General features: G+C 35.9%; 1 protein-coding gene across 1 annotated transcript; it reads left to right on the forward strand.

The window, feature by feature from the left end:
* The first annotated feature begins 4,431 nt into the window (after nt 1–4,431).
* Nucleotides 4,432–9,530, forward strand: LOC121426300 (aquaporin-11-like). The gene is made up of 3 exons (XM_041622542.1): nt 4,432–5,021; nt 6,677–6,812; nt 8,431–9,530. Exons 1-3 carry the CDS (start codon nt 4,434–4,436, stop codon nt 8,685–8,687), a joined length of 981 nt encoding a protein of 326 aa, XP_041478476.1. The 5' UTR covers nt 4,432–4,433; the 3' UTR covers nt 8,688–9,530.
* Nucleotides 9,531–12,924: the final 3,394 nt, after the last annotated feature.

The raw sequence follows: 12,924 nt of genomic DNA on the forward strand, positions 1-12,924 counted from the left end.
GTAGACGGGGAAAGCAAAGATAAATGTTTATTTATTGAAATATGATTTAAAATTACGACTGTCGCATGTGGCCGCAAAAGTGACACTTGTCACTGTCCACAAACAGCTATGTTCACTCAAATTAATCTAAATAATTTTGTAATGTGGAAGTGTGTGGAAATGTGTAAGATTATAAAATTGTCAAATTCTATGGGTATTGCAGATTTTGAAACTGTTTGTTATCATACATTGTTTCGCCCAATTTCAGAACATAATAAGGCTTTGAAACACACTGTAAAAATGAAGGGCTAATTTAGCACTTCCAGTGCTTGTATAGTGACTGCACTTCACGTGCTGATTTTTTAGTTCAAATTTAAACTAGAAAATCAGCACTCGTAGTGCAGTCACTATACAAGCACTGTAAAATAGCACTTCATTTTTTGCAGGGTAGTTTGATATCTACATTTTTTTTGTCAAATAAAAATTAGAAATATTTCCAATTATGTACTTTCATCACAAATAACTTTTCAGTTTTCCAATGAATAGCAGCATCACTGGCACCGATCGTCATCAAACTCAAAGGCTACAGGATACACGTGTATTCTGTAGTGCTTCTTTATAGTCAATTCATCCTTTTTACCCACATGTTAAAATATTAAGGTCCATAATAACGGCAGATTTTATTTTAAAAAATAAAAAACATCGACATGGAAAAATTGAGGAGAAGTTGGAACATGAAAAATGGAGACAGATTTGAGAAAACTATTCGTACAGACGAGAAAATTTAGAGCGGGAAATGTATTATATGAAATCTTATTGAAAATGTCGAAGATGGGGTAATTCCGAAACTCGGTATAGGCCTAATGACCAAGAGGGAAAACTTGGGAACTTGAATCGTCAGACTCGCTGATTGAAACCGTTATTTTAGTCGCCGTCACTCGTGCCTCGTTTTTTAGCAGTTCAATATAAATTTACATTAATTTCGTCACTGCCAATACACCCTTCATTAATCATCTACGCACAATTTTAATGGCCCTGGGAAGCGAAGACGTTGCTGCATGGGGATGCTGACCCCCAATATTATTTTGCCTCGGGAGCTCCTGCGTGTGTTATTTACCGTTGGCAACACCCCCTGGAATTCAAATTACAGGCCCTACGTTCGTAGGTATGCTATGATGAGAAATCTAACCAAAATCATTAAACTATATATTACAAAAAGAAGGTAACTTTGTTAAATTTTTAATTTTTAGCATTACTGCATGTACTTGATTTCCGGGGGTGCTGTATATGCGTGCTGAATATAAGCATTCCCCAGGCAAATCGGGGGGGGGGGGGGGGAAGGGTGCTTCAGCAACTGAAAGCAAACCTGCTTCACCAGTGGAGATGAATTTAGTGGAAACCCTTTTTTTTCGGGGGAGGGGTTGCCATTTTTACCTTTCAAAGTCAGTACCCCTATTGAAATTTCTTTCCCGTTCCGGCTGCGTTCCGATGCAAAAAAGTTACCATTATATTATGGAAACTTTGCTATCCAATGGTAACTTAATTGAATTAAATAGGGTTTATCATTATTGCACCAAAATGGCTGAATTGTGTACAAATTAGACCTACATTCGTAGCAGTACAACTGGTTAAAAACATATCAAACATGAAATAATAACAGTAATAATCATATTGCATGGAATCCTTGATTCTGATTGGCTGTTGATGATCAGCGTTACCATTACCACTGAATGGCAAAGTTCTGCGTGTGAGAAAATAGACACTCTTAATGGAAGCTTAAAGTGCCACCCAGATATTTATATCTCTTGGGGAATAGCAGGATCAGATGGCAAGATCTCGGATCTCGTCATGTCTATATCCCGCCGTGGGAGAGAGATGACAAGATCTATATAGATCTAGATCTCGTAATGTCTGCATCTTACTTTGGGTAAATTTCCAAAGCTACTATCGCACAATTAGAATCTAATTTCAAAATAATTTTAAAAGGCCAAATTTTCTGGCTCGCTTCGCTCGCTGGCGATTTTTTTTTTTTTTTTTACAAATTTATCCACATTTGCTGTGCTGAATCAAAATATTTCGTTAAATTATCTGCATTAAAGTTATTATGTGTGTTGTGTATGCACCCGCGATTTGATAAAAAAGTGGCCTTCTGAAAATATCACGAGGTTCCGGGGGCTCCGCCCCTGACCAGTGACGGCACCAAGAGGCACGGGGGGTACTTGCCCCTGTGAGTCCCCCCAATGCTCCACCGAAATTTGGAGAAATGTATATTTGTTTTGCATCACTTTATTGTGCGAAAAGCAATAAAGGAACAGTGTAAGAATGACAAAAATACATATACATTTACAGAGTAAAAGAGAGCCCAGGACATGGTCACATTACTGACGCAAGCAGGGCAGATTAACATAATGTTACAGTTATATATAGTTAAACTACCAAATAAGATGGAACATTCGGTGAAAGTATAATAAACTGTTAATCATCAAATTAATTTGTAATTAAAGTACTTATAGGCCTGTAGATAAAATCATTTTAGATAAAAACCAAACATTGAGAAAAAAAAAGACCATGACGTATGTGGACTCATGCATTAGCATGAATTACACTGTGAATTGATGTGTACAACTTTACGCTATGTACGCAGAGGAATCTGATTTTCCCATTGGACGTTATTTTTTGAGTAGTATATTACGAAAGATGATGTCACTGCCAATTATTTAGAAAGGTTGTCTCTGAAAATTTTGTAAGGGGTTGGTTTGCCAAATTCATTTAAAAGCGTTTTAAGTCTTTTTGTGTTATCCGGGGTAATGTAGCCTCTTGATCCCACCTCAATTGGAAAGTATTTTACTGAGTAGCTGTTGGATTCAATGTCAGAAATGAGTGGGGCGTATTTTCTTTCTTTATATTCATGTGTTTTTTCTGTATTGGTTTCAAAAGGGACCGAAAGTTCCAGTATCACTAGTTTCTTTTCATTTTTCCACAATGCACATATATCAGGGATCAGATTCGTCTGCGTACATTGCAATGGGACGGTAGATATCCCTGTTTTTTGGATTCTGACTTGAGGTCGGATGTAATATCTACATCCTGGTTTGATGTACCTTTCCGCAATGTTTCCAATATGTACAAAAGAATATTGTCATGCCGCCATGTATAACGACCTTCGTCAAGGGCAACGGGACATGCGTTAAGAACGTGGTGAACCGTTCCCGGTTATTACATCTATTACATTTCGCTGATGTCACCTTCCCCCATCTTACAAGGTTTGCATTGGTATTCAAAGTGTGTGAGAGAGAATTCATGAGAAATCGAGCTACTTTGTGTGGGAGATTATAAATTATGCTTTTCCAGTCGACTGACTTTTCTTGAAGGGCAGCAAGTTTGAAAAACTCGCCTTGAACAGAGATACTGTCATAAAGCATCCTAGTAAAGAGTGCTTCAAAACAGTAGATTAAAAAAAAGTTTCATTCATTCACTGTTAGCTCCCAACAATTTTTGTCACTTACATAAATCTTTCAAGTCATTACATACAATTCAAAATTCGATACAATTCAAAATAAGGCGCGCTTGTAGTAACTGCTGGTTGACTGAGATTATAAGTACATTATCTGTTCACATGGGACTGAAAAATCCAATGTTCAAGTCAATATGCTTCTCGTGATTAGAATATCCATTATTCGTTTTAGCGTGATACACATCCTGCGTATGCATAACTTTCATAAGTAAAAAATTTCAGCTCGCGCTACGAGCTCGAATAAATTGTTTAATAATAGCCATCCAGTTCATGATTACAAAAAGTGCTTAATAAACATCCTGTTATCATCTCAGGATATAAAAAATTCAGCTCGCGCTTCGTTCTCGCATTATTGATCGGTGAGATCCTCGGTGAGATTATTGATCATTGAGATCCTCAGCTCATGACCCAATGCAAACAAGTTTGCTTCTTTTTTTTTTTGGGGGGGGGGGGTGTTTCATACAAGAAAGTACAGCAATCATGCATATGGGTAAAGTAGATTGAGGGGGTATAATATGGGATCACTTTAATTATACACCGTATAAATATATAAAACTGGATTCCCAGACTGTGGTAATTCAAAATAAAAAATAAAATGTTGGGGGCGCGCATAATCGGATTGAACGTTAATAGACTCTATAGGCTCATGTAGGCCTACCCCCTTTTTTCAAAACTAGCGGGGGCTGCGTAATTACTGGGAGAGGGGTCATCCAAACAGAGGAATTAAGTTGGTAGATCTCAGACAGCCAAGAGAGAAATTTCCAATAATGGGCTTGGCCGCGTCCCACATCCGGCCGGCCGATCCCGGCGAACGCGGTCGGCCTGGCCGGTCTCGCCGGCGGCCGAGCCAGCTATATAGAGCTAGAGCATATGATTGGGCATAATATGTTCAACAGGTGCGATGATATTATTGTGAGGTACGGTACCGTACTAGTTACAAATGCTCGGTAGGGTGAAGTCCGGGGGTGAAGTTGTAAACTGCAGCTTAGTTGTGAGTGTCATCGATCACAAGTGCAATCGACAGGCTGTGAGAATACATTTTAACAATTTAAAGCTCATCAAAGCCGGAAAAATGTTTACAGAGTTAGGAATTTCCCTTTTGTGCTATGCATCGACATTTGTACTATGCCACGTCCTCCGTTTCTTCCTCCGCCGACTTCTCCCGAGGGCTTCCTATCCGTACGCCGCAGAATTCGTCGACACTTTTCATATGATTTGCTGCCTTTACGAAAATGGGATGGTGCTAAAACTAGGACTCCTGCCTTTTGCCGTGTGCCTTTTCACCTTATCAATCGTTTATGCGTTTTTATTTGAGGGCTTTGCAAATCCAGCAGTTGTTCTCGATTATGTTTTAAGAAGGAAAGTGAGCTTTTTGACAGGTGTTTTTCGTGTGATGTTGGAATTGATTGCTGCAATTGTTGCCTATCGCTACACGACATTCGTGTGGAAGACTTTTGCTCCATCTTCCAGGCATTACCAGGCAGCGACAGTAGAGATGCTAGCGGAAAATTGCAGTACTGGATTAAATGTGAGTTTAATAGATCTAATTTCAACCTCATTTATATTGCCATGATTGTTGAAAAGAATATGAAAATATATAATTATGAATATGACATCACTGCTTGGCACTAAAAAGGCAGTGTATACAGCCACACGCGTGTGTCTTTACCATCCAGCCACACGCGTGTGGTTATATCCAGAACACATATCTGTGGATACCGCCACACGCCGCCAGTAATAACAGTAAAACACGTACCGTATGTCTGACCGTCTATATCACGATCAAAATAACCTCATTTCTTCATTAAATTCTTACATTCTAAACCCCTTTGATATCCTTAGATCGTTTCAATTTCATTCTCACCGTCTTCTCTCCTTGCTTTTCTTGTCTTGTTACAAACGGTCGTCTGTTTAAACAGCAAATTCTCTTTTTCTACTTGTGTCGATTCTGGCTTCCTTCGCGGTGGCAGACCCATACAGCGTTAGGCGCAGTAGTAGACATACACAGTTTGGGTTTCGTACGTACGCGCACATAGCCTAGATTCAGTAGAATCAACACAAGTAGAAAAAGTGTGGAAATTTGCTATTTAACAGGCGGCCTTTTGTAACAAGACAAGAAAAGCAAGGAAAGAAGACGGTGAGAATGAAATTGAAACGATTTAAAGAAATCAAAGGAGTTTAGAATGTAAGAATTTAATGAAGAAATGAGGTTATTTTGATCGTGATATAGACGGTCAGACCTACATACCGCGGTACGTGTTTTACTGTTATTACTGGCGGCGTGTGGCGGTATCCACAGATAGGTGTTCTGGATATAACCACACGCGTGTGGCTGGATGGTAAAGACACACGCGTGTGGCTGTATACACTGCCTTTTTCAATTCATTTGATTTCAATTCTGGTTTTATTGTGAAAATGGTACATGACAAAAGTCCAAAGACTCATATTTACAAAGTAAAAATGTACATATATATATTAAAAGATTACAATATATCACAATTCTAGTGCAAGACAACAAAGCCAGAAAAAATCATTTTGGACAATCTAAAAAAAAAATTGAAATTGATTGAAATTATAACATTGTAAAACTATCTGTCAAAATTAAATCAGCAAAGTTGCGAGTATTAAAAACATACATGTAGATTAACATTTACACTTTTAGAATATCATGATTAAAAGTTATGCATGTTTTGTACTAGAAAAATATGTATATAATAAAAAAAATGTAAATAGCAAGACAAATCAAATGATTTATAAGTCCTATAAAAATATAAACCAGATCAATGTTGTGAATAATTTCAATTTAATATATACATGTATATATATATATATATATACATTTTTTTTCTTTTTTTTTTTTTTTACAAATGTTCTTCAGTATCCAACATCTCTCTCTCGCTTTATGCACATAATCAGATATGTGTTGTCTGGATTATAAACATCTTTGTTACTGTTAAAATAAGCCTATAAAGGTTTAAGTGAAGAAGTGGGTACGTAGCATTTTAAAAAAATATCTGGTTAAAGTGCTATTGATATATTTTATTTTGGTGAATCAGATGCGAGAATTTCAGTTATCAAGTATTAGAGAAAATTACAACTTCATCATGAAAATTGACAGGCAATTCCTCTTTTTATAAAGTAAAACATGGTATTTTGTTATCTTTCATCTTCAATTCTCTGCAGGTTTCACCACTGCTCGGTTTTGCTTTTGAGATGACTTCTGTTGCGTTCTTGAAGCTCGTCGCAGGATACTTCCACGGAGGCAGGAGGTTCTGGAGGATCATCAATGGCGTCATTTCGGTTGCGATCATTCTATTTGGTAGGAATGATGGAGATTGTGACATACCTAGGGATTGTTTCACAACTTTCTGACTTACAAACTTTGCCACTATGGCAGCTACCATGGTAACAGGGCTCACCATGGAATTTGCCCTAATGACAAATGTCCATAGTTGTAACTCTTTGTAAAATAGGCTCCTACAAAACCTTGTCAGGAGGGGTGATTTGCATATGTACTTTCCTATCAAATATTTTCTGACCCCCCCAAAAAGAATGGGGTCAACAAAATGATTTCGGGGGACTCTGACCCCTGCCCCCACCTGCATGCTAGAGATCATAAAATGTTTCAAAATTTATGTAAAACAAAAGTCCCACTCCATGGTAGATCAAGGATTAACAAAAAAGGAGGGGAATTTTATGACAAGCAAGTCCAGAAGAAGTGTCTTCTCTCTAAACCACACCATTATTACATGCATCGGGAAGGGTGGGGGGTAGTTTTTTTAGGCCCAGATGTATGGTGTAAAATTGTATACAATTAATTAAAACAATAGAAAAGCATACTTGTATTTTAAAGTAATGTCTTAAATTTTGTTTTTTTTTTCCTCTAAGGAGGCTCTTAAATCCACCCTTAAAGGTCAAGTCCACCCCAGAAAATGGTTGATTTGAATAATTAGAGAAGAATCAAACTAGCATAATGTTGAAAATTTCATCGAAATCGGATGTAAAATAAGACAATTCTGACTTCTAAAATTTTGCTTATTTTTCACAAAACAGTGATATGCACAAGTTATGGGGTGTTGCAAGAAACTTGCATTCAATTAAAAGTCTGTTTTTGGTCCCTAAATCAATCACTTGTCTTGTAGTTAATTGCAAATTAGTGATTGATTGCTTATCTGCTCCTTGAAACAAGAATTTTAATCTGATTTGCTACACTAACGTTGATCTAAAGTTGTAAAATTGCAACAGAATATTTGCAATTGGTTGCGAATATTTGCAATTGATCGCAAATATTTAATGCCACACCCCTTAGTGACATGCAAATGAGACAGTTGATGATGTCCCTCATTATTTCTTTTGTTTGAATTATGCAATATTTCATTTTTTACATATATGACAATAACGGCCAACTTGACTTAACCATGTAGTATTAAACAATGCTAATTTCACTGTGAGGAATCAATTGTTGATTCACCTGACAATGAGGAAAAAATTTTATATTTCATACAATAAAATACAAAAGAAATGGTGGATGACATTATCAGTCTCCTCATTTGCATACCACACAGGATGTGCTTATAACTGTTATGTGAAATTAAGTAATACTTTAAAACGTCATAACTTTCTTATTTTACAATCAATTTTGATGAAACTTTTCGTGTTATTCTTGTTTGATTTTTCTCTTCTTATCCTACATGTATCAAGTTTTGGCTGGGGTGGACTTGTCCTTTAAATTTGCCTCAAGGATAACTGTGTACATTTTTCCAAATGGATTGAACATTAAGTATAATTTTGCCTGCAATACATGTATGAATCATGTGGTCACTGATTTAAACTACCTGTACAGAGGAATATGTAATTATCAAAGATTTTTCGACTGAACTGCATGTTTGTTTTACATCTCCATTATATCTCCATCAATTCTTTTCCAATTCCTACAGGTTTGGAATACACTGGAGCTCCCATGAACCCCATTCTCGGGTTTGCATCAGGGTGGGGTTGCAAGGATCATTGGGTCCCCTCCCACCTCTTTGTCTTCTGGTTGGGCCCCTTCCTGGGCATCAGCATCGGTGACTGGGTCATTGACAACCTGATGGATGCCGACGGCAAGAGGACGATGACGACATCGGCAGCGAAGTCCAGAGAGCGGAATGGAGTAGTACTAGAGCAGAATGGAAATCATGAGAAAATTCATTGAAGGTTTTATATGCCCTGTATGTCACTACCCAATCGTGCCTCTTTTTATTCCCTCCTTTTTATCTTTATCTCCTCTATGGCTCTATCTGTTTTGCTTGAGAGATTGTCTAAACGTTGTGCTGTTTCTCATAATAAGTGTTGTGGTCTGGGATGCACAAATTATAAATTAGATTAAAATACATAGTAGCCACCAGGGATGTAGTGGAGGCCTTCCGTGAGGCCAAATTTTGCCGGCCTCGGCCTTGGCCCGAGTCAGGGATGCAAAGTCTATCTAGCTGCCTTGACACCATCACTGGCAGGTACAGGAGACACTCAAGTTTATATGTAGAGACCAATGCCTGTATCCTGAACTCTGGTTTGAATCAAAACTGGTCTGAAGTTGTTGTTTCATTATGGGTAGCCAAAATATATCACATGAAATAAATCTTCAAGCATTTATGATTCAAATTATCATCAGAAGTGGCTTTTTAACCATTAATGATGGTCTGGGAACAATAATGGTCTTTTGCTATTGAAGAATGTTAGCATAAAATGGTCAACAGTTTAAAGGTTCAATGTAGAGATTGTTCGAACATTTTTGGCTTCCCATAATTTTATCACAGACTTTTCAAACTTCAAAAGTTTGGACTTATTTTAAAAGATACCATCAGACTGAACCCCACTTTCAACATATCATTGTGGAATCACATGCATTTTAATTTCCAGTCCATATCTTTTCTCTATCCTCTATTATTCTTGAAAAGTTAAAATATGTGTGTTTTGGAAACAGATATTTTTTTTTAAAAGTTTTTAGGTTTTCTATTATCTGGGGCTTTTTTTAGACTGATGTAGAAATACTCTGTGATGGGTTTACATTTATATATTTTTCATTCATCTTCATTTTCACTTAATATCATAATTTAAAGGTCAAGTCCACCTCAGAAAAATGTTGATTTAAATCAATAGAGAAAAATTAGACAAGCACAATGCTGAAAATTTCATCAAAATCGGATGTAAAATAAGAAAGTTATGACATTTCAAAATTTTGCTTATTTTCAACAAAATAGTTATATGAACGAGCCAGTTACATCCAAATGAGAGAGTCGATGACGTCACTCACTCACTATTTCTTTTTTTTATTGTTTGAATTATACAATATTTCAATTTTTACGAATTTGATGATTAGGACCTCACTTCCTGAAGCACAAAATGTTAAAAATAATGGAATTCCACGTGTACAGGGAGGAATGAAACTTCATTTCACATGACAATGACGAGAAAATAAAAATATTTCATATTTTATATAATAAAATACAAAAGAAATAGTGAGTGGGTGATGTCATCAACTCTCTCATTTGGATGTAACTGGCTCGTTCATATTACTATTTTGTTGAAAATAAGCGAAATTTTAAAATGCCATAACTTTCTTATTTTACATCCGATTTTGATAAAATTTTCAGTGTTATGCTTGTTAAATTTTTCTCTTTTTATTCAAATCAAGTTTTTGTTGGGGTGGACTTGTCCTCTAATGTTAAAATCTTGAAATACTAACCAAGAAATATCTTTCACTTTTTGTTTTCTGGACAAATTTTTGCTTCATGTTTGAGCATTTTATGTTTAAAAGACCCAAAAAAGAAAAGTTGATCAAGACAAAATTGCAATAGAGCAGGCGCTTGTTTCACAAAGTGTGTCTTAAAATTTAACTTCAATTCTCGTTATATCATGCATTATAAAGCACCTCACTGCATTGGTGAAATTCCTGCTCAAGGAATGTTCTTTGGTCATCAAATTAATGGGATTGAATTTTATTATCTGCATGTCAGCAGTAAGTGCTTTAAAGGGAAAGTTCACCCTCAAGAAAAGTTTGTTGTAAAAATTAGCAGAAAAAATACTGCCGAAGGTTTGAGAAATATCTATCAAAGAATGAAAAGTTTTTAGAATATTGATTATTTGATTTGTGACGTCATATGCGAGCAGCTTTCCTACATATCCATGGTAAAAAAATCAATGAAATGTCATTTTCTCAGGAAAATGAAGATGGTTTTTACTGTTCATTCAGTATATCAATAGGCATATCATATCACACTCGTTCCTGAAAAGTAAACAAAAATAAGTCATCACGAACCATTAAAAATTTGAAATTCAAGCATTTTGGATGACATAGCATGGGGCAGCTGTTCATTTATGACGTCATAGATCCAAAACTTAAAATTCTAATAACTTTCTTAATCTTTAATGGATTTTCCTCAAACCTTCACCAATATTTTGTATTACATGTATTTTTGTGCTATTTTTACAAGAAAGTTTTTTTCAGGGTGAACTTCCCCTTTAAGCCACACTTTCATGTAGCTCTTTTTGAAACACCCTCCATAGCTCATGTCTTGCCATATGTTTTTAGTATTAATGATGACATTTTACTGTTTACAACAAAATTCCATGATTCACTCTATTCTTTGATACGGGTAAATCTAACAGTGCTCTGGCGTTTTAAGCTGTTTTCATTTTGAATACAAATTAATTCCAGGGGGCTCATTTCAATAAACACTTGTAATTATCATAACTTTGTTGTTGAGCAAACTTCCATGGAATCCTTGATTTTGATTGGCTGTGGATCGAGCCCTGTGACCATGGTAGATGTAAAACTTGCAATAACATCAAAGTTACCATTAATGTAAGTCTTTATGAACATCAGAACATCATTCATATTTTAGGCATTCATGTATGATAGGTTGTGTACACGTGTGTAGGGCATCATGACATGGCAACATTAATAGATGAATAGTGAATCCATTATATTAGATGTACACTATCATCTCATAGTGAACCGGGTATATAAGAGTTGTTTACAGTATTAGCTTGATGTAATTAGAAAACAAAACTCACAAATTAGGGGGACCCAGAGGAGAGAGAAGGAGATAAAGAGGGAGAGAGAGGAAAAGAAAGAAAGAACAACTTCAAAGAGATCTTTAGATCACAGAGAGAGAGAGAGAGAGAGAGAGAGGTGTTGAATAAGGGAGGGATGTGTGTTTGTGTGAGAGAGAAAGATTTGTAATATTTTACTCAGTACTTGAACATTTACAGTATGTAAATAACAAAATCATGCTACTACTTGACATGCTCATATCTCAATGATACATGTATTTTCCAGATATTTTTATGAATTATACAGAAATTCCAGACACTTTTCGAAAATTTCCATTATAATGCAGATCTGTGAAGTTATGCTGCACCTTTTATAATTGTCTCATGTGCTTTTATCTTCAGGCAATTTATGTCATATCACTTGTATGTAAGGATGATTTTTTTTTATCATGTCTATTTTATGAAGTTTTTATAATCTGCTGTTTAGGATGTTTTCTCTCTGATTTTATTCCATGAGATATATTGATATTTGGCAAATTTGAAATTTAGAGTGGCATCCCTCACTTATGAATGGTGAGTTTGGTGACACAGACTTTTGGTAGGTGCCTGTATATTAATGTGACGCCTTACATTTAAACACGTAGCGAGGACATTCCGACACTTTGTCTGATGTTTATTCCATGGATGATAATTCCATTTGCGATCTGGCATTATTAGTGAAGACATCATATCTCGGGTTTACTCTGGAGTATTTTTGATTTTTAATGATAATAACAACGACAACAACATGAACTATAGTAATAATGATAATAATAAAAGTAATAACACTAATAATAATGATAATAATAATAATAGTAATAACAATAATATGAATAAGATCTTATTTTGCCCAGGGTATCCACTTCAGTTCCAAAAACTGTTCTCCCAACATACCCAGCTTGACATGACAATGTTATTGTAATTTTTGTCTCACCTGCATAGCAGAGCCAGACTATAGGCGCCGCTTTTCCGATGGCGGCGGCGGGCGGAGCTTACGTGTCCTTTCAAGCACTTCCGTACAGTGTAGATAATACAATTGTCATGCACTCATTGTATTGAATCAGTGCTTTAATTGGAGTCACCAAGGACACATACCGCCTTTGCTAGGGAATTCAAATTCAAATCACAGTTTTCGAGTGAGCGTGTGAAAGGTCTGATGATTCTAAAGACGAATTGCAATCATCATTACAATGATGATTCAAGATTCACGTGTGAAAAGGCCCTTAGAATATTTAATAATAATAATGGATAACTTGTTTTCTAAAATTCGATGTGAATAATTGGATTGACTTTAAGGTGACTAGTTGACTAAGCATTTAAATATGTACATTTACTTAATATTTTAACTAATGATGATA

This window comes from Lytechinus variegatus, chromosome 13 (genome assembly GCF_018143015.1).
Source record: "Lytechinus variegatus isolate NC3 chromosome 13, Lvar_3.0, whole genome shotgun sequence".
In the NCBI taxonomy this organism is placed as follows: domain Eukaryota; kingdom Metazoa; phylum Echinodermata; class Echinoidea; order Temnopleuroida; family Toxopneustidae; genus Lytechinus; species Lytechinus variegatus.

Coding starts and splice junctions, on each gene's coding strand:
- LOC121426300 (XM_041622542.1), top strand. CDS start 4,434: ATGCTCGGTAGGGTGAAGTCCGGGGGTGAAGTTGTAAACTGCAGCTTA. Junction 5,022..6,676: donor ATTGCAGTACTGGATTAAAT/GTGAGTTTAATA, acceptor AATTCTCTGCAG/GTTTCACCACTGCTCGGTTT. Junction 6,813..8,430: donor GGTTGCGATCATTCTATTTG/GTAGGAATGATG, acceptor CAATTCCTACAG/GTTTGGAATACACTGGAGCT.